The 24,976-nt window shown below is 41.0% G+C and overlaps 2 protein-coding genes across 10 annotated transcripts in view; both read left to right on the forward strand.

Moving 5' to 3' along the window:
• The window catches only part of LOC141573914 (ankyrin repeat domain-containing protein 26-like), a 64,308-nt gene extending 54,978 nt beyond the window's left edge, over positions 1-9,330 (forward strand). For 4 of the 5 annotated variants that reach the window (XR_012500366.1, XR_012500365.1, XR_012500364.1 and 1 more), the window contains 3 exons: positions 5,855-6,217; positions 6,796-6,991; positions 8,584-9,330. Coding sequence is in view for 1 of the 5 variants with exons in the window: in XM_074346323.1 (XP_074202424.1) it covers positions 5,855-5,962 (108 nt within the window). In the remaining 4 variants the exon portion in view is untranslated. Of the gene's footprint in view, positions 1-5,854; positions 6,219-6,795; positions 6,992-8,583 lie in introns of those variants that run through there. The other variant, XM_074346323.1, reaches the window with a different exon arrangement.
• Positions 9,331-24,006: 14,676 nt separating this feature from the next.
• Positions 24,007-24,976, forward strand: part of LOC141573915 (ankyrin repeat domain-containing protein 26-like) — an 88,923-nt gene continuing 87,953 nt past the window's right edge. For 3 of the 5 annotated variants that reach the window (XR_012500367.1, XR_012500369.1, XM_074346324.1), the window contains exon 1: positions 24,008-24,157. The gene's annotated coding sequence lies outside the window, so the exon portion shown is untranslated. Of the gene's footprint in view, positions 24,158-24,976 lie in introns of all 5 variants that reach the window. The other 2 variants (XR_012500371.1, XR_012500370.1) reach the window with 1 other exon arrangement.

The raw sequence follows: 24,976 nt of genomic DNA on the forward strand, positions 1-24,976 counted from the left end.
GATCATGAATGTACACCCAAAATAGAGAATTAAGAAAATTGTCTAGATCCTGCTTTTGGATTGTTTTTTAACTTTATTGAGATATAATTCACATATTATAGGGGGGATTGCATAACTCAAGTGGTAGAGTGCATGCTTAGCGTACACAAGGTCCTGGGTTCGATCCCCTGTACGTCCTCTAAAAATAAATAAGTAAAACCTAATTGCTTCCCTCCACCAAAAAAAAAATAAAAATAAAAATAAAATTCACGTATCGTATAATTCACCCATTTAGGATGCATAGTTAGTATCTCCTAGTATATTCAGAGATGTGCAGCTGTCACCACAATCAATTTTAGAACATTCCCATCACCCCAAAAAGAAAGCCTGCATCCCTTGGCCATCACCCCCAGCCCCCCGTCCCCATCAGCCCCCGGCAGCCACCAGGCTGACTTGTGTCTCTACAGATGTGCCTGTTCTGGGAGTTTCACATGAGTGGAATCACATGCTGTGTAGTCCTTCATGATTAGCTTTTTTCATTTGACAAAACGTCTTCAAGGTTCATCCACGTTACAGCGTTTGTCAGTATTTCCATTTCTGTTTATTGTCGAACAGTACTCGGTTGTGGGGCTAAACCGTTTATCCATCCATCAGTTGATGGACCTTTGGGTTGCCTCTGCTTTTTGGCTCTTGTTAATGATGCTGCTGTGAACATTTCTGTGCAAGTTTTGGTGTAAACATGTTTTCATTTCTTTGGGGAATAGACTTAAGAATGGAAATGCTGTCATATGGGTCATATGGTAACTGTGTTTTACCTTTTGAGGAACTGCCATACTGTTTTCCAGAGTGGGTGCACCATTTAACATTTTTATCCAAAGTGTGTAATTCTCCCAATTTCTATGCATTTCTGTCAGCACTGGTCATTAGCTCTCCTGGTAGGTGTGAACTGGCATCTCATTGTGGTTTTGGTTTGCATTTTTCTGATGACTGAGAATGTTGGGGATCTTTTCATGTGCTTATCCATTTGTGTATCTTCTTTGAAGACCTGTCTGTTCAGCTTTTTGCCCATTTTAGAATTGGATTGTCTTTTTATGATTGAATTGTAAGAGTTCTTTCTGTATCCTGGGTGCAAGTCTTTGATCAGATGTAGGATTTTCAGGTGTTTCTCCTGCTCAGCAGCTTGCCTTCTTACCTTCTTGATGTTGTCTTTTGAAGAGTAGAAGCTTTTAACATTGATGAAGTTCAGTTAGTCTACTTCTGTCTTTTACTGTCCTACCTAAGAAACAAGTGCCAGGTCCAATTATGAAGACACACACCTGTGTTCTCTTCTAAGAATTTTGTAGTTTCAGCTCTTTCATTTTGAGTTAGTTTTATATATATTGTATGAGGTAGAGGTCGAATTTTGTTCTTTTGCATGTGGATATCCAGTTGTCCCAGTACCATTTGTTGAAAAGACTATTATTGTCTCATTCAGTTATTTGACACTAGTATTGAAAATCAATTGACCGTAAATGTGAGGGTTTGTTTTAGATTCTCAGTGGTGATGCATTGATCTATGTCTGTCCTATGCCAGTACCAATTCATATGTTATGAGAACTGTTTCCGAGTCATCTTGCGTATTACCAGTTGTTTTACATAGTGATAAAAAGTCAGTGTCGTGGGATGTCTGCAACTACTTCTGTGGAGATTTGCTGCTTCCTGAAGGGACCTGTGGCCAGCTTATGCCTTGCTGACTCTGTGACATGACAGAAAGTAGGCTTTCAAAGATGAAGTCCATTCCTCCCCCCATTCAGACCTTTAGTTTCTCACCCAGTGCCTCCCACTTCACTCCAGTTTCCATCAAATCATGGTCACGGGATCTGCTGACTTAGCCTGCAATATACTTCATTATGTTGCACTCATTATAATTCATAGACTCGTCCATAGATTTCACTATCTAGAGGCAATAGATTAAGCGTGGAGAAGATTAATTCAACCTTCCTCTTTGGAAGCCTCTGTAATCCATCATCTCACGGTTCATGATGAAGTCCTCTTTTGGCTTGGTTCGTGTGTGTAACACTGGTGCCGATCTTGTTCTTGGTGTAGATCCTGCATTCTCAGCTCCCTGTGTCTACCTCCTTTTACTTAAAAAGAGAGATGCCTAGCTGTGTTCTATAGCTTAATGCGTAATTAATGAAATAAATATTTCATCCCATCCAAGGAAAATTTTTAAGAGTACAGCTGTTAAATACTAGATAATATTCAATCAGTTTGTCAGAAACAGATAACAGATCAGTAATTTGAATTTCAAAAGTTCAAAGCCAGTCTGTGTGATATGCAGAAGCATTGTGCTACAACATAAAGCTGAGACAGTCTTACCTTCCCTTACCAACAAGCTTTTAAGTAAGGTAAAGGAAAAATTGTATTTAATTTAAATACTGCCAAAGGACACTACATTTATGGTTCCATAATATTTTATTTTCTCTCTGAGGAAAGGAAAGTGAAGAGTAAGTGCTAGATTAATAAGTTCTCAAAGCTGCCTGTCTCTTAGAAGATCAGTTAATTGAAATGAGGTAAAAAGGCTGATTTTGGTAAACTATTTCTGGTTGTTCTTCAGTTATTAGACTTCAAATCCTATGTCTCCTTGCTTACCTGTCTTCCTTATCCTCAAAGTTGAGGGGAAACTGTGAAATACATGCCTATGTGTAAGAAGCTGTAATTGGAGGGAACTCTGAAGTACCTTCCTTCTCACTAGTTCTTAGGTCTTTCTTTCAGCTATCTGCTATTTCTTAGCACTTTGTCATTAATAAGTTAATCTCAACATTTGTTACTTTCCACTTTATAGGAGACCAATTTCTCCTATATTCAAGTTACATTTCTTATTATCTTTTTTCACCCACTTTTCTGTTTATCTGTTTTTGCTTAACAAACTCCCCAAAGTTCAGTGGCTTAAATAGGCATTTATTTTGTTCACAACCTGCGCTTAGGAATAGTGTGGCCAAGACAGCCGGCCCCTGTTCCTCTCAGCTTCAGGTGGGGCAGCTGGAAGGCGGGGGCTGGAATCGCTTGAAGGTTCATCCATTGATGTCTGGTGGTTGATGTTGGTGGTGGGCTGTGGCTTTGGTGGGGCAGGCAGGTGGACCACCTCCCCTGGAACACCTAAGCTGTCTTTGTGGCCTGAGCTTGCCCTCATGAGCCTGGGTTCCAGGGTTAAGAGCGAGGCAGAAGCTGAACTGCCTTTTCAAACCTGCCCTGCAATTCACTCGGTGCCCCTTTCACCGTTTGCTGTTCTTTAGGAGCAGGGCACTTAAGGTTGGCCCATAGTCTACCTTTTTTATGGAACTAATTTTGAAAATTTATGGAGACATTCAAAAACCAGCATAATTACTCATTAGCCACAATGTTTTCTTACTGCTTCCATATGAGAAATACACTTATCCCCACTCAGTCCCCCAGCAGGTCTCGGTCGCTGTGGTGTTAGGCTCAGGCTCCAGTCCAGGGTCTGACTTTACCATCTTCACCAGATTCAGGTGGGGTGAGGTTCCTGGGCGTGGTTTCTGGAGTACAGCCTCTTGGGTACACTCCTCTCAGTGCTGAGGCTTGAGGATAAGGAGACACGGGTTATTTACCGCCACACACCCGACATTCTGCTGAACTGCTAAGGACTCCCTCACTCACAGATGGAAGATGGGAGGCACACTGGCCCGTAGCAGTTCTGAAACGCAGCCTGATGCTCGGTCTTTGATTAGGACTTAGTCCCAACCCTGGGAGGGGTTCTCCTTCGCTGCCCTCTCTGAGCTCTTTGTTCTGTCCCTTTCATGAGCAGTGGCCTGTGTTTGCAGCTGAGTAGTTCTCTCAAGCCAGCTTCCTCCTCGTAGACCTTCTAAGAAAAACCCAAAGGCCTCTTCCCGTTTTGCACTGTCTGTCTCTTTCAGTCCAAGCTAGCAAGCAGTGTTTTTGCTACCACAGTTCTCCTTAAAACTGAGTTTCCTGTGAATTTTACTGGGGTTCATGCCATTGGAAAAGCTACTCTCACGTCTTTTTGAGATAAAGTCTTCACCTTGGGCTTTCTGTGAAGCTGTTGTGGGACCATGCCTTTAAAACTCTTATGCTTTTAAGATCTTTAAAGGAATTTGAGGCAGCACCTTAAATCTTTCCAAGGTCTTAACAAAGTCTTGGCTTCATCTTTAGACTGTTTTCCTGGCAGCACCCTAGATTGGATCTTAGCCCGGAAGCCATTTCTCTGCTTGCCCATTGTGTGACAGTTGGGCACATGGAGATGCTTTAAATAGGATACAGATACTTGAACCCAGTGAGTCCTAGTTCCTTTATATTTAATAATCTTTTTGTTTGTTTTAGCTTATTTCTCTGGTCAATTTTACTTTCAGCTGTTAGGTAGCAAGAGTCCCGTTTCCTCCGGCTTTAGTGTCATTTTCTTCCCTGGCCTAGAAGCCTTCACTCTCAGCCCTTCAAGGGCCCTCAGGCTTCCACTAACAGTCTCGTGGACACTTTGGATTTTCACTCTTACTCTTCTCTACATCTGTTCAGGTTTCACCTACCTCCAGGTTCAAAGGCATCCCCACATTTTGGGTTCTTTTTTAATGGCTGTGCCCCATTTTTAATATCGATATCTGTGCCAGTTATTTATTGCTAATAATTTATATAATAAACTGCCTCAAAGCCTGGTGACTCAAAACAGCATTTGCTTGGTTCACAAACCCGTGTTTAGACAAGGCTCAGTGGAGCCAGCTCATTTCTTCTCCACTTGGCATCAAGCGGGCACTAGAATAATCTAAAGGCTTGTTCCTGCTCACATCTGGAAGTTGGAGCTGGCTTTGGTTAAGGACACTCCCTGGGGTCATCAGCTGGGACAGCTGCATGTACAAAGACTCAGTAGGTGGCCTGGGCTTCACAACGTGGTGGCTGGGTTCTAAGGGTGAGCATCCCTACGGAGTGAAAGTCAGAAGCTATTTAGCCTTAGAAATCACACAGCAGTGCCCCACATTCTGTCCCCTAGAAACCAGTTGACTGAGGCCAGTACATACTTCAGGGGAGGGAATTTCATAGGGGAAGTGTCAAGGAATTTGTAGAGATGTTTTACAACCACCACCTCCGCCTGCCTTGTCTTAGCAAATAATCCTTCTATCTGAAGGAAAGTGGTTCTTCCCAAGTCCGTGTCACTGAAATTCCAGCAAGTTGTTTTGTTTGTTTTTGTTGAGTATGTACTCTTGTTTTGCAGAGAGCCACAAAGGATTACAAGAATTAAGGCTTTTTTGTTTGTTTGTTTGTTTAGAAAAATGTATGGATCACCTTACTAAACCACTACAGTTGGAGATGGATTTCTCCTTAACCCTGCGAATCATTCATTGCTCCTTGGAATGCAATTCAAACTAGCATAAAATATTTGTAGTTCAGAGAAAGGCTTATGGCATTAGAACCCATATTTGTAAGATGTATTAATTGCATTTTTTTCACAGTCTTGTTTTGGGAGACATTTATTAATTCAGCCCTAAGTAACTCAATATGATCTCCCTAAAATTAAAAATCATGGAGAGTTAAGACTTGGGTTAGGAAGGGGTAAGAGACTTTCCACTAAGAGGTGCCTTATAGTCACCTTTTTATGTAGGAAAGACATGAAACAATTACAGAAAAATAAGAGTGTAAAATCAAGCACAAATGTATAACAAAGATGACGACAGTGAACAGTATATTTTCGTGACTCTTGGTGGTTTGAACTTCTTTCTTGATTTTCTGGGTAATTTGAGTTTCTCCATTCCACAAGGCAGATACCATTTTATTGTAACTGAATTTATTTCAACCTTTGATGCTGGGTTAGAGTTAGGCTGTTCTTGGTCTGCTAACCTCATTACCAAACAGTGTTATCTTCTTCATGCAGAATGCTGATCCTCCAACAAAAGTGGAATCTACATCTTCAGTACTTCTCCATCTGAGTGCAGAAACTCAACTTTTTCTAAAGGAGTTATTATCTATGAAAGAATTGTAAAAGAAATGTGACACACTAGAGGAGAAGAAGAAGTTGGAAGAAGAAGTAGTAAACCTCAGACGTCACCTAGAAATGAACACAGTGGAACGCAGTCCAGTAGAGCAGTACAAACGGGAGACTGAAGAGCGAGCAAGACGGGATGTAGCAGAAAAATGGAAAGAACTCAGTCAAGTCGTGCAGTACAACCGGGAGACTGAAGCGAGAGCAAGACAGGATGTAGCAGAAAAATTGAAAGAAATCAGCCAGTTTGTACAGGTGAAGCGTTGATCTGTAACGTGCTCTAACTCACTTTGCTGAGAATTAGATTTCGGATGTGTACATTTTATGTGTTTCCTCTGCTTCCCATATAGCAGTTTGTTTTGTAGATTTCTGGAAGGATGGCCGCATTTCTTACTCCCTTTAAATAATTCAGTTTCCATCATTACTATCATTAGATTGATCTTCCAGAACAATTGTCACTAGAGAATCACTTTAAGGCCGATTGGTGTAAATCAAGACTACTAGGAGGAAAAGAATATATTGTGGTGGAAATACTGTGCCACACTCTTGGATTACTCTTAGGTTGTATTGTTCAATTTTTAAAATTTTAAATTGATCCTATTATTCTTTAAACTATCACATTACACGAGTACTAATATAAGAGTGATTCAACTTTAATTTCGTAATTCAGATTTAATTCACTTGACATTGATGATAAGTATTTTAAAGTTCAGCTTTTCTTCACACTTAAAATTGCTCTCTGAATCACTGACTCAAAACTAAAAGGAACAAATATAGTGTAATTACTCAGGTTATAAGTATTTTTAAAATTGTATCCTTTTATTTTGCTCTAGGCACAAGCAGCATCTCAAGAAAACTCATTAAGAGAGTATAAACGTGCTTCAGTAAGTCAAATGGAATACAAAGTTAAAGATCTGGAAACTGAACTGAAAAGTTTTACTTTTCTAATGAAAAAGAATTGGAAAAATACAGACAACTGTACCTGGAAGAGCTAGAAAATAGAATGTCATTGGCAAGTCAACTAAACTCGTAAGTGAAAACGTAGCATTATAGAAAATAATTTAGGTCATTAATTTGCCTCTTAGGCATAATTTTTATTGAGCCAAGTGCATGAGGTGAGTAGCAAGTGAGAGCTAACTAGATAGTGTAATTTTGGGAAATGGTGTTAGTAAATGAACTCTCCTTAAAATGTCAGTCCAGGGCAGTTTGCATCTCACTGCCTTTTGTTGCTTTTACATGACTTTATTTTTTGTATTTGCATATATTTAACCTGATCTAGTCTTTAAGCTAGGGGTTTTGCAAACTTTGTAATTTAGACAGCCATATTATCACAAAATTTCTAGCTGGAATTCCCAGAAATAGAAATGTTAATGAGTTTAAAATTAACTGTGTTTTGGAAGAGTACAACTTAAAGCCAAGGGGCCCCATTCTGGTGTTTGGTGAATTTACTTTCTTGATTGTGATATTTGGTGTTACCACTAGTGGGCACCATGAGACGAAGTACTGTATCCTTCTAAGTTTGTCTCCGCTACGTAAAGGCATGCTTGGGAAAGGGGGAAATTAACATGGGGTGAAGGGCAGTATAGTGGTTCACAAAGTGGCTAAAAAGAATATGGTGGCCTGCCCGAGGGGGTGTGTGGAAGACAGAAAGGGCAGAGCCCACCTCCGGTGCCTGAATAACAGTGTTATAAGCTACAGGTCTCCCCGCTATCCAAAAGTAGAGTGTTTCTATGAAAGTTGTCGGTGTAAAGCAAAGAGGCAGTTACCTTAGGACACATCTTGCTGGTGGGTGCATAAAAGAAATATGCATAAAGCACAGGTGCTTACAGACACAGTCCAAAGCTGTGGCGGCGTGATGCCGGGATACTGAGTGTGGTTCTGGGGAAGGAGCTCGGTGGGGCCCCTCTCGCTGCTTGGGGTGCTCGTTGCCCCTCTGATGGCTTGGGCTAAAACAAGCACCCAGTGCTATTCTGGCTTTTTGCTTTTTTTTCATAAAAGTGAAAATGTGCTTGAGATTTTTTTAGTTATGGAAAACAGGTGTTGATGTAGGCCTCTGGTAAAAGCAAAGTAACAAAGTGAGCTTTGGGAAATTGGGGGACACTTGAAATTGCCCCTGGCGCTGTCGTAGTTCTTTCCCACCGTGGACTGTGCCACCTGGTGCCCCCCCTAGAGGTGGTGGCTCTAAACTGTTCCTCAGTGCTACATGCTTAATTTCTCCCAGGTAATGAGTGAAATGTGTATATAAGGGGGGTGAAAGCAAATGCTTGAAAGTGGCTTTGAGGGATGGTTTATTTTTTATTTCTAAACTGGTTTACTGAGGGTGAGTATGTCTAGATGCAGCCAGTGCAGAAGGCAGCGGGAATCCTCTGTGGGGGCGTCTCCATCTCTGACTCTCCCCACTTTGAAGTACTTGTTAGTTAACGGCCCCCCCAGGCCCATACATCCTTCTTTAGGACAGTTTTAAACTGTAATTGTTTACAGTAGGTCTGCGCTGATGTATTTTTTGGTGTCAAAACACAGTTTAATGGGGCAATCTGTTTACTATTACAGCAACTTTAAAAATACACATCACTTAGGGAGAAAATGAAATGAATGAAATGTGTGTTTTGCAATCCCCGCAGGGCTAATGAGAGGCTGGCAGAGATGAACACTAAACTGCAGCTGGAGAAACAGCACAAGAGTTCTTTCCTCGGCTTTGTTCCTGCAAGGCCTGTTGATGGACCGCCTTCTGCTGAAAGTTCTACTACTAGCGTAGAGCCCAAAAGGAATGTTACTCGAAGAAGGAACTTCAGGAATTTTTCAGACCCTTCAACTAGCACGGGCGGTCACTTGTTCACGATTAGTTGTATTATCTTTTTTCCCTTGGGTTTCAGATTTCTGATATAATTCTTGTTTTTAATTTGATGAAATTCTGAGTTGTTTATTTGACTTCTGCACACTAAGTAAAAGCCATAATTAATTGTGCTAATAAAGAAAGGAGACAGAAATTTTATAATTTTTTAAAGTCCCTGGACTTGTAATTTTCAAGAGATACCTGTCATTAACTTTATTCAATCAATGCAACTAAACTGACAAATTTCAAATTTCTTCAAAAGCTCCATTTTAAATTCTATTTTAGAAATTAAGTATTATTGCCTAATAACTAGAGATACACTTTCCAATGTTTGGCTTAGTTTCTGATTGATTTCGGTTTGGCATTGGTTCACAGTAATTTTCAAGTTTGCCTGCACCCCAGTTTTTCTGCCCCTAAGCATAAGTAAATGATTGGCATCGAGATACTTAACCACATACAGATGTTTTTTATTTAAAGGAATCCAAGATAAATTCTTTTTATGAATTCAATAAACTTGTAACACTAAAAACATTAAGTTCTGTTTTTAAGTTTAAAATTTTTATCATTTTCTTCTGTAAGAGTACATCCTTAATTGCTATTTTACTTATAGCATTGTTATTTTAATTGTTATAAAATGTCTTACTGAGCAGTTGTAGAACATTTCTAAATATGTAGTCAAGTATAGCAAGTATTTAAATTTTTAAAATGAAGTTCGCTTCTGTCTCTGTCTTGCCCTCACCTGTAGGAATACCGAGGTGGCAACGATAGGGAGTCTTTAAATTACAACCAGTTTTCATTGTGTATCGTTGTTAAAATAGCCATTTAAAGCGGTGCGCGTTGGCTTATGGTTTGATGGTGTTTTCATGATCTTCTTGATGTAGAGAAAGGTAGCACAGGCCCTTGTTAAGTGAGGCCCCAACCTGTTTCTTCTCACTTGGCTTCATGTCATAATAAATCGAAGAAGAAAAAAGCTCAGGTTTCGTAGACAGTGTTGTGGGTAAATCGAGTCTAAGTGCTTCAGAGTCATGAAACCAGACTGCGTGGTGTTAAAAAAAAATGCATGGCTAACACTTCTGTCAGCGGCTAAGCATGATGCAAACTCGAAATGTTTTCATTAGTTGTCACCAAAAAATCGCCAGTGTGTCATTTACAGGATGATGGTGAGTGTGAGTGCAAAAGCAATGCGAGAGAAAGCTCCTGAGGACAGTTCCTTCCTTTAATGTTTTTGGAGGAAAGAGGTGTCTATTTTTTAGTACTTGTAGGTACACTGGAAAATAACTTATTTTAAACTCAGTGTTGTACTTCCAAGGCACACGTAGTTCTTCTGTGGGGCCGTGGGGCCAAATCACGCTAGATTTAGCAGGGAGATTAACAAGCCCCGCTCTGTCCGGGTGCAGAGACACGGCTTCCTCAGCACTACAGGGTGCTTCACAGGAGCTATTGTACAGTTACTGTTTACAGATTTCTTAGTCAGACTTAGAGAAAGAAGGTGCCTTCTGGAATTGCTAGGGATGTAATTATTTCTGCTGGGAAAACATAAAGTAATGCTATGAGAGGTGTGAACATACTGTCATTTTAATGACAGGAAGGGATGGGTTTTTGCATGGGGCTTAACAAAACAACAGACTTGCACAGCTTTTCAGCTATGGTTCTAGAAAGCAAAATGTTCAAAACGACATTGGGATTGACTTTAACATTCTCCTTTATTTGCAAGGTTTTAACATTTTGGACTGTTCCTACTGTGAAGTTCCAGCTTGCTCCGCATTTTTTTCTAGCTTGACAGAAGTGTTGTTCTAAGTCTGTGATTTCAGTCGTGCTGGTTGTCGAAGGAAGCTTTTTCCAGTTCATAACACTTGGGTTTATTGCCTCTCTTACTGCTGCATGAAGTATAGCCTTTTCCCTTGTCATCGTTGTAGTGGTAACAGATGGACCCCTTATCTGTTTTGCTAATTTTTACCCTCAGATTTCACATTCTAGTTTATTTCTGGGATGTTTTGTCCTACATGTCAGAAGCAATTTTACAGTTTTACTCAATTGTGTTACTTAACTTTATTACTATAAAATACAAAAAGTTAAAATTAGCCTGAGCAGATACATCGCTGTTAGATTTTCTTGCACATAGAATTTTTTCTGAGAACTGAAAACTTAAAAATTGATTCCAGACAATATTATAACAGGCAAAATCTCTCTGTTTTAAAGACTTTTTTATGTTCAAGAGTTTTTAAGTATTGGTGTGCCTAACATGAAGCATGGCCACAATAGTTAATAAATGTCCTTCAAATCTATTTTAAATAGGAAGACTAAATTTTACACTGATTGATTTTGGACTTTTGGTGTATTACTGACACTTTGAAACGTTTTCTAATGATTTATTTCAATAATTTTTAAATTTCTCAAATGTCCATTCAGTTTAGCAGCCCTTTTTCTAAATGGGATTATACCAATGCACCAGAGCTAAAACGATTAATATTCCTAAGACTTTAACTTTTTACATGACACAGCACTGCGTCTCAGCAGTATCTTGGTCACGTTTCTTTTAAAAGTAGGCTTCCAAGGCAGGGCACATCCACTCAGAATTTTAATTCTAATCAAACTATCACAGTAGTTAAGCTCACTTCTCATAAGGTGGAGGCAGAGTTTAGTAACCTTGTTTCTGGTATCAGTTCTCTACTCTGAGGACTCCCTCCTGCCCTCATTTCATTTTGTCTGAATGGACAAATGAGGAAGCACGTTATCTTTTGAAAGACAATCACTCAACTTCTTCCAGTTCTTTTTCTTTCATTCACTTTTTTCTCTGGACTTAATTTTTTAGCTCCTTGATCAACAAATTCTTTCTCATTTCTTTTCTCTGCAGTAAAATACATGTATTTAATAGTTACAAACTGACAAGTGTCATTTCCTTCATACGTTAACCTATTTACAACAGGATACTGAATGAGAGTGGTTAAATGCCTTGGTTTTATTACATTTCTGGAATTGTACTTATTTTTATAACATTTAAAATAAGAATGATACCAAGTTTGAACTTAAAAGTATCAATAATCTGAAAATATATTCACTTCGGAAATGAACGTGTGTGTATACGTGTTGGCAAGTGTGTTTTTATCAAATTGATCTCAGAAAGAGAGGGCAGCATTATCTTCCAGCCTGTGACCTCAGTTTTGACCTCAATCCTGCAGTGTCCCCAGTGGGACCTTCCATTTCTATGGGACATAGTCTGCGAACTGCCAGTTATGAGAGAATCCTCCTAATTAAAAATCATTAGAATTAAATCTTGCTGATACATTGTCTTCCTGTGTATGATTTTCTCACCTTTCTGTGTTTTTGTTAAATGGAAAAGTTTAAGTAAAACTGCAGGTGCCTTCTCCTTATTAATGTTGGACTTCAGACCACTTCCACCATCTGGACATAGGGGTCCTCACCTAGAAATAAACATAAAGGTCCCAGAAGTACCTATTTAGGAAAATAGCTTTGCAGAGGAAAAGATAGTAATCTCACATTCAAGTCATGTAAAAGTGTGATCTACATTTTGCATAGTGTTTATTAATGGTTATATGAATTTATTTCAGTAAAGGCTTTTCCCTTCATCTGCTAGGCGTTTTTCACTTCACTGGCACTGTTGTCACGTTGTTGATGGCATAAGGCCTCTCTAGAATGCTCTCGTCAGACAATGTTATGGAAAACAGGCTCTGAAAATATTGGCAAACGGTAGCCAAAAATCTTGTCTTTGCACCTAACATTTACAAAGGCCTGGGCTCTCGTGTCGCTGTTATCACCACAGTGTTTATTATGTTCATGTACTATTTTAGACCCTGTTTAGTGAGCGGGTGACTTTTATAAGAAAGATTTTTAAAAGAACACTCTAGATGGGGACACTTGAAGTCTGAAGTGTCCCCACACATTTCATAATTAAATACGTAGCTAATTAAGTCAAGTTTCAAAAAGTTGGCCCTAGTTTCTAGAATGGAAACAAAGTTACAGTTAAAGAATTAGGTATTGTTTTCCTTGTTTCTAACTCTAGGAAGTTGTGAATCAGAAACCAACTTTGAAAACTGGCACTAGCCTCTCCTTTTCTTTTCTTCAAGCAGATTTTCTGACATAAATATTTTAGTCATCTACAGAGAGCAAAATACATTTAACTTGTTTGCAGTAGAATTTTCGCTTGACATTATAACAGAACCCCTTTCTTCATTTTGTGTATCTACGATTCTGTACTAAAAACATTAGCATAGAACAGACCTTAAAATCTTAGTTTTCTAAAAGTGCAGGAATGGAAAGCTCATTTTAAGGAAAAATCCATTAACGTTAAAAAAAACTAAACTTTTATAAAGGGTAATTTTTCTAAGAATGACAACGTAATGCATTCAGTGTGAAACATGAATTGTTGAAACTCTTTGTGCTCATAAGATCGGGCATCGCCCTGTAAAATTATGTGTACGTGACAGGGCAGTATTTATTGTGCTTTTCATCAAGTGAATCTAAATAGCCTTACATATGTATGTTCTCTATTATCTGAAATCAAAGTAAGTAGCAATTTATTTCATTCATGTGATTATTTTTCGTTTAAGCAATCCCCAAGTTAGGTCAAGTCTCTAAAAGTAGTATTTAAAGGCCACATTTCATAAGCTAGCTGTCATTCCTATAATAGTGTTTCTCGTTTAACTTAAACATTAAAAATAATATTTGACTCATTTCAGATGCAGAAGAAGTCGATGATTTATATAGCTACAGAATTGAAAGAAGGTATGTTGCCAACATTTCTGAATTAAAGTTAGACGTTGATTTCCGAACTACACTGTAAACAGTAAATGGCACCTCTTTCTATTGTTTGAATAACAGATACTATGTTAAATGTTTTTCTTACACATATCTAGTGAAAAATGTGAAAGCTTAATTTCATTCATAATGATAAATATACTTATTCCTCGTGTATTCCTTATGATCCATAGCTTTAAAAAAAACTCAAGAAGTCTGTGTTCTCTATTTCTGGCTGTGCCCTTCCTCTCCTGCTGTCCCCGTGGGCCTGTCACCTGCGCACGGACCTGTTCTCAGAAAGCATGGAGGTCATCAGCTCGAGTTTCTGGTAGTGACTGAGGCCAAAAACCCAGACTCAAGCAAACACAGTTCATGTAGCTGTCACCTGGTGGATGACAATTAAATTTCCTATCATTCTCTTTGTCACTGGTTAACCTTTTGCCCTCAGGAAAACTTCCAACTTCCTTAGCTTGGAAGAAAAACACCCACATCGATCTGGCTCTTGCCAAATCTTCAGCCGTATCTCTTTACTCCCCTGCTCTGCCCCTGTGCTCCAGAGGCTGGTCCGACTGCGTCCAGCTCCTCGGGTGCCCTTCCTGCCTCCGCTCTTTGTGTTTGCTTCTTGCCTCTCCCTCCCACACTTTCTTCTCCTCCTTCAGGTATCTGCTTACATATCACAGCCATCAAAGAGCAGACAGTATTGACACAAAGCTGGACGTCCCTTTTGAGTGTGCCAACTGTGCCCTCCTTTATACCTGACATGGCATTTATGTCTCTGTACCGAAATTGCCTGTTCATCTAGTTTTCCAGTTTATGGTACAAGATCTTTCAGGGTGGACTCTGTCATCTTCATCTTGTGAGTCCAGTGCTTGTCACAGTCCCTTAGCTCATGGTTGCTGAGTAAATGAATGAAGAATGAGAAAACCAGGCGCTCTGATCCTTAGCCACAAGAGCAGTTAATTCAACATGCAACCATGGGCAAAGTCTAGAGTAGTAATCTTGTATTTTGTGTTGTAATCGTATATAGGTATTTTTCTTTCGTCTTAAAACTTAGAAAAGTCTCAGCTTTTCTTAAAAAGTAAACTGACATTTAGTTACCTATGAAGTATTTTAAGTAAAGAATCTAATTCTTTCATTTTCTTTCCAGCTACTACTGAACTTCAACCAGTCCTACAGACTCTTCGTAGGCTCGATGGACGAGTGAAGTCTAAGTCAAGGTCTGGTTTCAAAAGCATGTCAAGAATATGTGGAGATTTTGAAGAAAGAGTGTATGATCTACAAGATAAATAGTAAACATTTACCTGCTGGGCTGTTTGCCTAACATTTTAGTTATTTCCCGTTAAGATATTGACAGTGTTTATTAAAGGAAAATACTTCTGTATTATATGTGCATGATTAAAATTTATGCAGTATTTTAAATCACGTTTCTCTGCATCTCATTAACTTTTCAGCAAATTTTGGGAATAAAACCCAGCACTTTGGAGTATTACATACTCAAACCGAGCCCGGATGCCAGCTGTTTAAACAACAGCCAACCACGCAGCAAACTTGTCGTTGATATTGAGCAGTGTTGATTGATAGCTTTTTTGAATTTTCCAGTGTTAATCACTGTCTATAGACCTAAAGATTTAGACAGACAGCGTTTGGATCTGCTGTGGCTGTTTCAATGTTCTGATGGATCACAACACTCGTTACAGTGCCATCAGACTTTCTGTATGTTACCTTAAACACTGATTCACAGATATTTACTCATGGAGAAACGAAATCTGCCTCAGGCTTTTCATTTTCTCTACTTACTTTTTGGAAACAGTCTTAAAATTAGAGACATGTTCCAAGCACCAGACGCAAATGGACGTTGTCACAAACCTGCCATCTCCCCCATACATTCTCCTAAGGCGTTATCTATCTTTCCTAAATGTCACTTGTTCTTCCATAAGTGCCCTTTCTCTCCCCTCTCACCAAGAAGTCATTTGTTTTTCAGAAAATGCCTTTCTCCTTTTCCTGTCACTTATTAAATTGTATATAAGCCCCCAATTCTAGCCACCCCTCAAATCACACTTCTTTGTGAACTCTTGCATGTATTCATGCGTAATTTTCTTCTCACAGTAATCTGCTTTAGTCAATTTAATTTGCAGGTTCCCAATCACTGAACATAAGCCAGTGAAGGAAATATTCTCCTTCTCAACAATTTCCAGGAGCTAAAATTTTAATAACTCCTACTTACATCGTTTATTCCCTTTTCCATCCTTTCAGTGTGCTTACTTGGCAAAACTCCCAACTACACAACAGACTGATTCTCATTCTTCCCCCGTACGTCCCCCCAGGCATCTAAGTGCTGCTGAAGAAAGTCACGCACTGCCCGGCGGTCCTGCTACTTTTATTTAGTTAATTTGCATCTTCTTCCTTCTCAGTGATGATTTCCAATTCCCCTCTGTAAACATCTCCCTGTTTCTTCCCTCTCACGTGAGCCAGACAGTCTTACTTCTGACGACAAACTTCCTGAAGGATCTGCCTGCTTCCCCACCAGCAGTCTGTCCCCACCCACTCTGGTGTGTCTTCCCCTTCCTCCATCCCCACGCAGCGAGTCAGTGATAACCCCCACGTCTAAAAGTGACACATTTCTGGCCCTTGTCTAACTGAACTCGTTTCTCCTGGCATTCCATGTAACCGACTTCTAACTGACCACTGCCTACAGCATCCTCTTTAGTCTTTAGCTGAAGGTGATGTTGAAGGTGAGGGCTTCAGCCTTCTTGGTGAGTTCACTCCGTTTACCCTGGCTGTCTCCCATGGGTATACACAGGAAGTATACGTGTTTTTCAATTTTTGTTTATTTTCCTCCTGTTAGTCTGCCTCACGTCAGATTAATTCTTAGACCAGCCAGATGAGCCTAGAAAGGTGGAGGAACGCTCCCCACCCCCACCCCAGCTCAAGCCTGAGCACAGGTAGCTGCGCTCATTCACAGCTGGCGTGGGCACTGCCTCGCCTGCAGGGAATAGATCGATGGCAAACTGCGCTATTCCTACAGCACTAGCCAGTGAGCTGAAGCTCACCTGAATGTCCTCCAGGCTGAGGTGGGGTCACTGCTCCCGGCAGCAGAAGACTGCCTTTGTGAAAGGAAAATAAAAATGGAGTCTGCATTGCTCGAGAGGGCTCACTAAGGAGGTGTGACTTATGCACATCTCAGCCCACACAGAATCTGGCCCTGTGAGCCTTTGTTGCCCTAATGAAGTCATCCGGAACACCTGCCAGAAACTTGAGATACTTACTAAGCCCCTACCCTAAAATAACCTGTGATTCCTTAAGGACACGTGTCTCCTGACTGGCTCACGTCAGTGTCAGTCACAGTCTTCATCAGGCAACTTTTGACAACCTCTTGGCTTTTTGCCTTTATAAGCCCCTGACTCCCGTCCTTGAAACACTCAGTTTTACCCAAATCTGTGTCTCCCAAGTTGCAATTTATTTCTTCCAGTTTTATTGAGGTATAATTGACCTACAGCACTGTATTATAAGTTTAAGGCGTACAGCATAATGATTTAATTTATATATATCATGAGATGATGACTGCAATGTACTTTGCTATAAATATTAACATAACTATACCCCTGTCGCTGGGATACAGCAAGATGATTACTTAGGGTTCTCCAAGGGAGAAATGAAAATAATAGAGTACCTATATCTCTGTCTGTCTGTCTGTCTTTCTAGCTTTCTATCATGGCTGAAATCCATAGGGTGAGCCTGCAGCCTGGAAATTCAGGTAAGAGTTAACATTGCAGTCTTGAGTCTGAATCCCAAGGGACGATAGTCTGGCGACTCAGATTGGGTTTCCATGCTTCAGCCACGAAAAGAATTCCCTTCAGTTTGGGGAACCTCAGTCTTTGCTCTGAAGGCCTTCAGCTGTTTGGATGAGGCCCGTCAACATTATGGAGGGTAATCAGCTTTATTCAAAGTCAGTGATTTAAATGCTAATCACACCTGAAATATATGTTCACAGAAACATCTAAACTGGTGTTTGACCAAGCAACTGGGCATCATAATCTAGCCAAGAGATATTTATCAGGAGTTGGAGAGGTTTGTTCTAAAGGGATATAAAGCTTCATTCCAGAAGGAAGTAATTTGCTCAGCACAGTTCTAGGTCACCTCTGGGCTCCTGATAATCATGAAGTCAGATCTGATTTCCCAGCCTGTGACTCTTTGTGTCCAGCAGGTGGCACCAAATGACCAGTCATAGCTCAGATGCACAGGCTCGTCTTTGGGAACAGGTGCAATGTATTTATGTATGGCCAGCATCTTAAACAAAGCACTCATGTTGTCTGCGACTCTTCTTCACCATTTTACTGAGACGTGTGGATCAAAATGAGAAGTTCACAGGCAAATGGTTGTCTCTCCTGGAATGTGGTGATATTGTGGAATAATGAAAATGTTAAGTCAAACACAGAGACAGGCCAGTAAAATGGCACCTAAACACAGGTGTGGGGAACTCGTGTGTGTGTGTGTGTGTGTGTGTGTGTGTGTGTGAACTTGTGCTTCTGAGAAAGATTAAACAGGAGTGGAAATGATGAAAAATACTTCAAAAAATGGTAAAGAAAATAGTGTAGAAAAACCTGTAAAGGGAATAAAGTTGGAGAAGACGAAACAGAGAGAGAAAAGCCAACTCGAGTGTGCATGAGACTGGGCTATGTGGATAAAGTGTTAACACGGGAACCCCTGGAGAAAGGATCCATGCGTCCTGATAACAGAAGACCTGAGTTCCAAATGAACATCATGTAAGTGGAGGATTAGGAAAAAAGACACCAAACCATCTGCAACCAATTCAATGGAATCCTTTATTTTAAGGGACTCTTAACTTCATGCTCACAAAGACCAGGAACTTTACACATTACACACAGCATGTGTTCCAGGAGGCAGGGTTGAAGCTGCAGGCACTGAAAAAGGAACCTCCCTACTATGGAGAAGGAGACAGAAAACCGCAAGGCTGGGGTGGAATAGTAGACCTATTGGGTTCACTTCTTTGTTAAGCTGTTAAAATCTCCCTAATTAGAGGGAGGGCACAGCTCAAGTGGTAGAGTGCATGCTTAGCATGCGTGAGGTCCTGGGTTCAATCCCCAGTACCTGCTCTAAAAGAAATAAATAAATAAACCTAATTACCACCCGCACCACCCAAAATAAAAAAAAAAATTCCCTAATTAAAAGCAAAAGTCTTTTTTTCTTTTAATCTGCTAATCTTCTTTTTTTCCATCCACTAAGGTGGAGGCTGTGAGGAGGGGGTTTATTGCTTGCTGCTGCATTGAGGGACCTGTCACTCTGTATAGAAGCTGCTTCCAGAGCAGGACAATCCCCATCGTAATTGAAGGAATGGAAGGTAGCTTGAGCTTAATTATTAACATAGTGATTGATGGTTTTGGTCCATTCGACAAAGTAATAGTCTTAATTCAAATCCATGTGTTAATTTGGCTTTTGTAGCTTAAAGTACAGGCTAAATTGCCTTGAGACTGTGATGGAACTGGTTAAATGCTTTATAACGAAGTTTTCTTTCACGAAAATATGTCCCCCTCTGTTTTTGCTCTGTGATAACTTTAGCTGTCATTTAAATTAGAATTTGAGTTATTTATGTACGATAAAGATCCTTGTGCTTAAAAAGGCTGTGTCTTTTTTTTTTTTTTAACACTTTTTTGATTTTTTAAAAAAAGATTCCCCTTCTAGGCTTTTTTTTTTTTTTTGACTTTTTTTCATCATATAAAACCCAAAACCTAATGAAATATGTCTCCCGGTTTTAGAGGAGCAAAAAGACGCTCAGAGACAACTTTCTCAAGAGCAGAATGCCAGAGTAATACAAGATGAAATCCTGGCCCATCATCTTTCCCAACAAAAGGAGGCAGAAAAGGCTAATAAGAAAATGAATGCTGAGGTATTTTCTTTAGTCATTTTCTATCGTGTTTGTATGAATTTGTATACTTACATAGTTTTAAAACCAATACTATAGGTACAGAAAGTATAGAGAGTTTTAAAAGCCTATATATGTAACTATATTTTCTGGGGGTTTCATTTCTGGTCCATTGGATAAAGCAATATTGTGAATTCAAATCCATTTGCCTGCAACAGTGACATAGTGACATTCACAATGGCCTCATCCAAGGAGAGGCTGTTCATATTTTCCATAGGAATTGATGAACTTTCCATTATCTCAGAACTGTTCATAATAATGGCAAGCATTCTAGTTTCTGGCAGTGATCTGACTCCATTGATACACGAATGGACACATTACTTTATCATTTCCACTGATGGTAAGGAGGAAAAACTATAGCCAGTTCAGAAACCGTGGTTTGGGTGTCATTCTCCTACGTGAGATAAAAAGTAACGCTCTGCTCTATGTGGTATCTGATTTCAGTACAAGGAGCTTTAGAATATAGTGACAGGCATGCCATAATCTATACTTAGTGATAATTTATTGATCAGTATTTTATTTTTAATAAAACAGTTCACAGTATTTCCCTGCTATTCACATCCCACATCATGTCTCCAAACACACATATCCCGAAGCCCGTGTCATCTTCCCAAGCCCAGTCATCTCCCCAAACCCGCATCATCTCCCCAAGACCGTATCATCTCCCTAAGCCGAATCAGATCCCCAAGCCCCCATCATTTCCATGAGCACACGTCATATCCCCGAGCCGGTGTCATGTCCTCGAGCCCACGTCATGTCCCAGAGCCGAACCATATCAGGGAGCCCACATTATCTCCACAGCCCAGGACATATCTCTGAGCCCACATCATCTCCTCGAGCCAACATCTCCCCAAGCCAACATAATCTCCCCAAGTCTGAATCATTTCTCCAAGCCCACATCTTTCCAAACCCACATCTTCCAAGCCCACATTAGCTCGCCAACTCCACGTCATCTCCCTGAACCTGTGTTGTGTCCCCGAACCGGTGTCATGTCCCAGAGCACGAGTCATGTCAGAGAGGCCACATCATGTCCACAAGCCCCAAAAATGTCTGCGAGCCTGTGTCATCTCCCCGAGTCTCTGTCATGTCCCCAAGCCTGCATCATGCCATTAAGCTGACATATCCCCAAGACCACATTATCTCCCCAAGCCCTCATCAAGTTTCCAGGCCCACATTTCCCCAAGCTGACCTCACCAACCTAAGCCACCTTCATCTCCCCAAGCCTGCATCATCTCCCCAAGCCCGCAGCAACTCCCCATGCCCGCATCATGTTTCCAGGCCCACATGTCCCCAAGCCGACCTCACCACCCTAAGCCCGCATCATGTCCCCAAGCCCACATCATGTCTCCAACCCACATCTCCCCAAGCCCGCATCATCTCCCCAAGCCCGCATCGACTCCCCGAGCCCAATCATCTCCCCAAGCCCGCATCATCTCCCTAACCCCAATCATCTCCGCAAGCCCACATCATCTCCTGAAGCGCAATCATCTCCCTACACCCACATCATCTCCCCAAGGCCAATAATTACCCCAAGCACGCATCATCTCCCCAAGCCTACATCATGTACCCAAGCCCGCATCATCTCGCCAAGCCCACATCATCTCCCCAAGCCCGCATCATCTCCCCAAGCCCAATCATCTCCTCAAGCCAAAATCTCCCAAAAGGCACATTGTCACCCCAAGCCCGCATAATTTCCCAAGCCCCCATCATCTATGTATATTCTATAATGTAGTTCTCTGTGATAATTTTAAAAATTGAACTTTGTGTCTAAAAAAATTGGAGTCTTATAACTACTTGGAGCTTGAATTCCACTTCATTTCTTGCCTAAAACTTTGAAGCGACATGTTCTAGAAGTTATTAATGAACCCATCCCATTTATAAAATAAGGGAAATCATGTATTTCTTCATTGAAAGTGAGAATATGGCAAGTGCATATGTGGTCATTTCAGGTTAGATCTATGTTTTCATCATTTTGCCAGGACATGGACGTCTAAGCATTCTCCTAGTCACATTATAGAAAATGAAATCTTCTTTTTTCTTTTATGACATGGCTTTTAAATGTTATCTGGTTCAACTTCACCATCAGATTTAATCAAAAACTTAGAAAAAATAAATATTTCTAGTGTGTGTAAATTAAAGTTTAAGGGTCAAAAATTAAAACTACGTACATGAAGAAAAGCATGGAAGTTCACCAAATTTCTGGGTCTATAGGCTCTCTTTCACTCTGGTGTGAAAATCGAAGCTATTAGCAATGACGGTGTACCAGGCCATCCATTAAACTATATGCTTCTCACCTAGCAGCATGTTGTGCAAATACCATTGCAGCAAATCACAGGAATGATGTGTTCTTCTGTGGGCCAGTCACACGGGGAATCTATTATTTCATACTTTATCGAGCAGAACAGAGAATGATTATAAAAAGTAGTGCTTCTATTTTGGAAACTTCTTTAACTTGAAATTTGAAATTTTCTTTGGGTATTGTTTCAGCTTCTTTTTAAAGTTTAAAATGTGTAACACTTAAAAATTGAAATCAAAAAGCACTAAGAATTGGGTGATTGTAGGCAAGCATTAAACTTACAAAAGAAACTATTTACCCCAAGTTTACTTCTAGGTAGCTATTTCTGTTTAACTCTAATAATCAAATAACATATGTTCAAGAGTCTACTCTATGTTTCTGAAAAAGAGGAATTTTTGAACCACATACAAGAAAAGAGCAACAAATGTAGTAAGAAAAAGTCATTTAAATTCATGGTGGCCACTTGTTAATTATGAAAAAGGTAAAACATTTTAGGATATTACTGTGTGAGTTCAAAAATGAAAGAAGTTCCACAACAACCACAATTTGAAGATCACATCTCAACTAAATATTTCATGGAACATTTGCAGACACTGTAATGATTAAATATAAACACTGCAGTCCTAAAACTGTAATAAGTGTCACCAGTTTAAAGAATTGTATGTCATTAAACCACATTTTGAGATTCGTTATTCCTTCACCTGTAAGGAAATTGTGCTCACGTTTCAGACACCGTTCACTTTGTTCCTACGCCTTACACTTAGTTTTTCTCTCTTTATACACAGAAAGTATAAGGGGAAAAAGACTTTCCTCTACCCTCTTGGGTTCTAAGGGGAGGACAAATAATTTTCTTTCTACCCTTCTGAGTTTTGGGCTGAGACCACTGTAATAAAGACAGGTTTCCAAGAGAAAAACAAGCAGAAGTTTATTGACATGTACACCTCATGTATATATGGGAGATACCCAAGGGAAAATGAGTAATTCAAAGAGACAGTTTAGAATTCCAGCTTATATAGCATCTTCAACAAAGAATAAATTTGTGGAGAAATGACAGGACAGCAGAAAGAAGGTTCAGGCCTCCAGGGGTTGAAATAAAGGCTGTTTAGTAAAGTTTGTTATGCAGATTGCTCTGGTCCCAAAACTCAGAAGGGTAGAAAGAAAATTATTTGTCCTTCCCTGTAGAGCCCAGAGGGATAGAGGAAGTCTTTTTCCCCTTATGGGAAAATGGGGTGTCTACTGGTGTGATTAACTTCTGTCCTTTTTGGTAGAAATGGGAGAAGGAACGGCTGTGAAAATGTATGTCCTGCTTTTTTAAGCAAACAGGGGAAGGTGAGATCTTTTCTTGTATCCTCAGCTCAAAAGAATTCTTATGCCCAAATCATACATCTGGGGGTGGCACACTCTGCTACACTTCAGTTCAAAAGCTGACTCTATGAAATAAGCAACAAAGCAAATTAACAGGAGACTAGATTCACAAATTTATTGTTTTAAATACTCATACATACACATACACATACACAAGGAGTTTCACAGGAAAAAAAGAAAAGTACTCCCCCAAAAGGGGCGAGATTTGAGAGCTTATATACCACCTTAATAGGGGAAGGGAATAGGGGGATGTGGGAAATCTATGGGAGAATAAAAAGGTTTTTTTGAAAGACAAACGGACCCTTTCTAAAGCCTTTTTATTTGTTTATTTTGCTTTATTTAACCTTGCTGCAGAAGCTTTATTGTTTCCACTTGGGCCGTGGCTTGGGCGGGGCTCCAGGATGGTTAAAGCTGCCTGGTGGCTGCAGGCAGAAAGGCTCAAGCAAGAAGCCCTGACACCAGGGGAACGCAGAGGCGCCCCTCAAAGGCCCCGGAGCTCCTGAGGCTCCAGTGCAGCTCCAGGATGAGCCTTTGGAAGAGATACTCGCCCTGCCCACCCTGGGGTCAGCTGACTGAGAAATTACTCAGATGGTTGCCCACCTTGAGGATGCCCTCCACCGACTCGCCTAGGCGGCCGCGGGAGGGGGCGGGGCCGGGCACCCGCCCCGGGAAGCCGCGGGAGGGGGCGGGGCCGGGCACCCGCCCCGGGAAGCCGCGGGAGGGGGCGGGGCCGGGCGGCTCACGCATGGCTGTTGGGGAGGAGGAGGGGGCGGGGCCGGGGCCGGGCGGCTCCCTTAGAGCCGCCGGGAGGGGGCGGGCCCGGGCGGCTCCGAAAGGGCGGTGGGGGCTTCCGCGGCGTCCAGGGTTGTCGTCCGTTTGTCGTGGGACGGCTTCCGTACCGTACTTTCTGGAACAAGGCAGGCCGCCTCGCTGCGCTGGCGTTTTCACCCTGAGACTCAGCCAGCTCCCCGGGGTCGGGTCACGGTGGAGACAGAGCCGGGCGAGGTGAGTGCGGGGGACCCACGGGCGCCCGTGACCAGCCGGGTGGGCGGCCTCCGCGCGCGGGCGGCCTCCGCGCGCGAGGTCCTCCCGCCGAGGCCGGGAGCTCAGGGCCGCTTGGCACGAAAGAGCTGGCTGTCTGGTGCCGGAGACAGAGAAGGGCTCAGAAGGCTGTCCTCGAGGTGGTGACTGGAAAGGAGGTAGGAGGCTGGAAAGAGGGGCGTCCCCGGTGAGACACGCCCCAACACAGCGGGACCCTCAGGCACTCTCAGGTGCTCATTCCCTGAGATAAATTTATCAAATTGAGGGTGAAGACATAGCACAACGTTACAATATATTTACCATTATTTCCTCACTGAAACGTAGCACGTTCTTTATAAGCGCTACTGATGATGGAACACGTCTCTTTTCATTAAATATATGTATATATAATTTCAACAAATAATTACAAAACCCGAAAATGTTGCTAGCTGCCACACAAGACAGCAAAAGGATGGCACAGTCCATAAAAACTAACTACGAAAAAAATTTAAAATACAACTGGAAATTTTAAATTTATATTCAGCATCTCAGTATTTGAGGACATTTATGAGAGTAGAAGACAGTGATTGGTTATTGGAACTATAATTTGTAGCCTTGATAGAACTGACAGAGTATTTAAAAATATCAACTCTTTGGGGAATCTTTTAGTTTGTATTATTTTTGAAGCTCTTTCTCCAAGCACTGATACCGAAGGATAAAGAAACAGTTCAAATGACAGCCAGCTCGCAAGGCTTTGTAAAACTCGTGAAAAATATATTTGAAAAGAAAGAAAAACTCAAGTTA

This window comes from Camelus bactrianus, chromosome 18, assembly GCF_048773025.1.
Source record: "Camelus bactrianus isolate YW-2024 breed Bactrian camel chromosome 18, ASM4877302v1, whole genome shotgun sequence".
In the NCBI taxonomy this organism is placed as follows: domain Eukaryota; kingdom Metazoa; phylum Chordata; class Mammalia; order Artiodactyla; family Camelidae; genus Camelus; species Camelus bactrianus.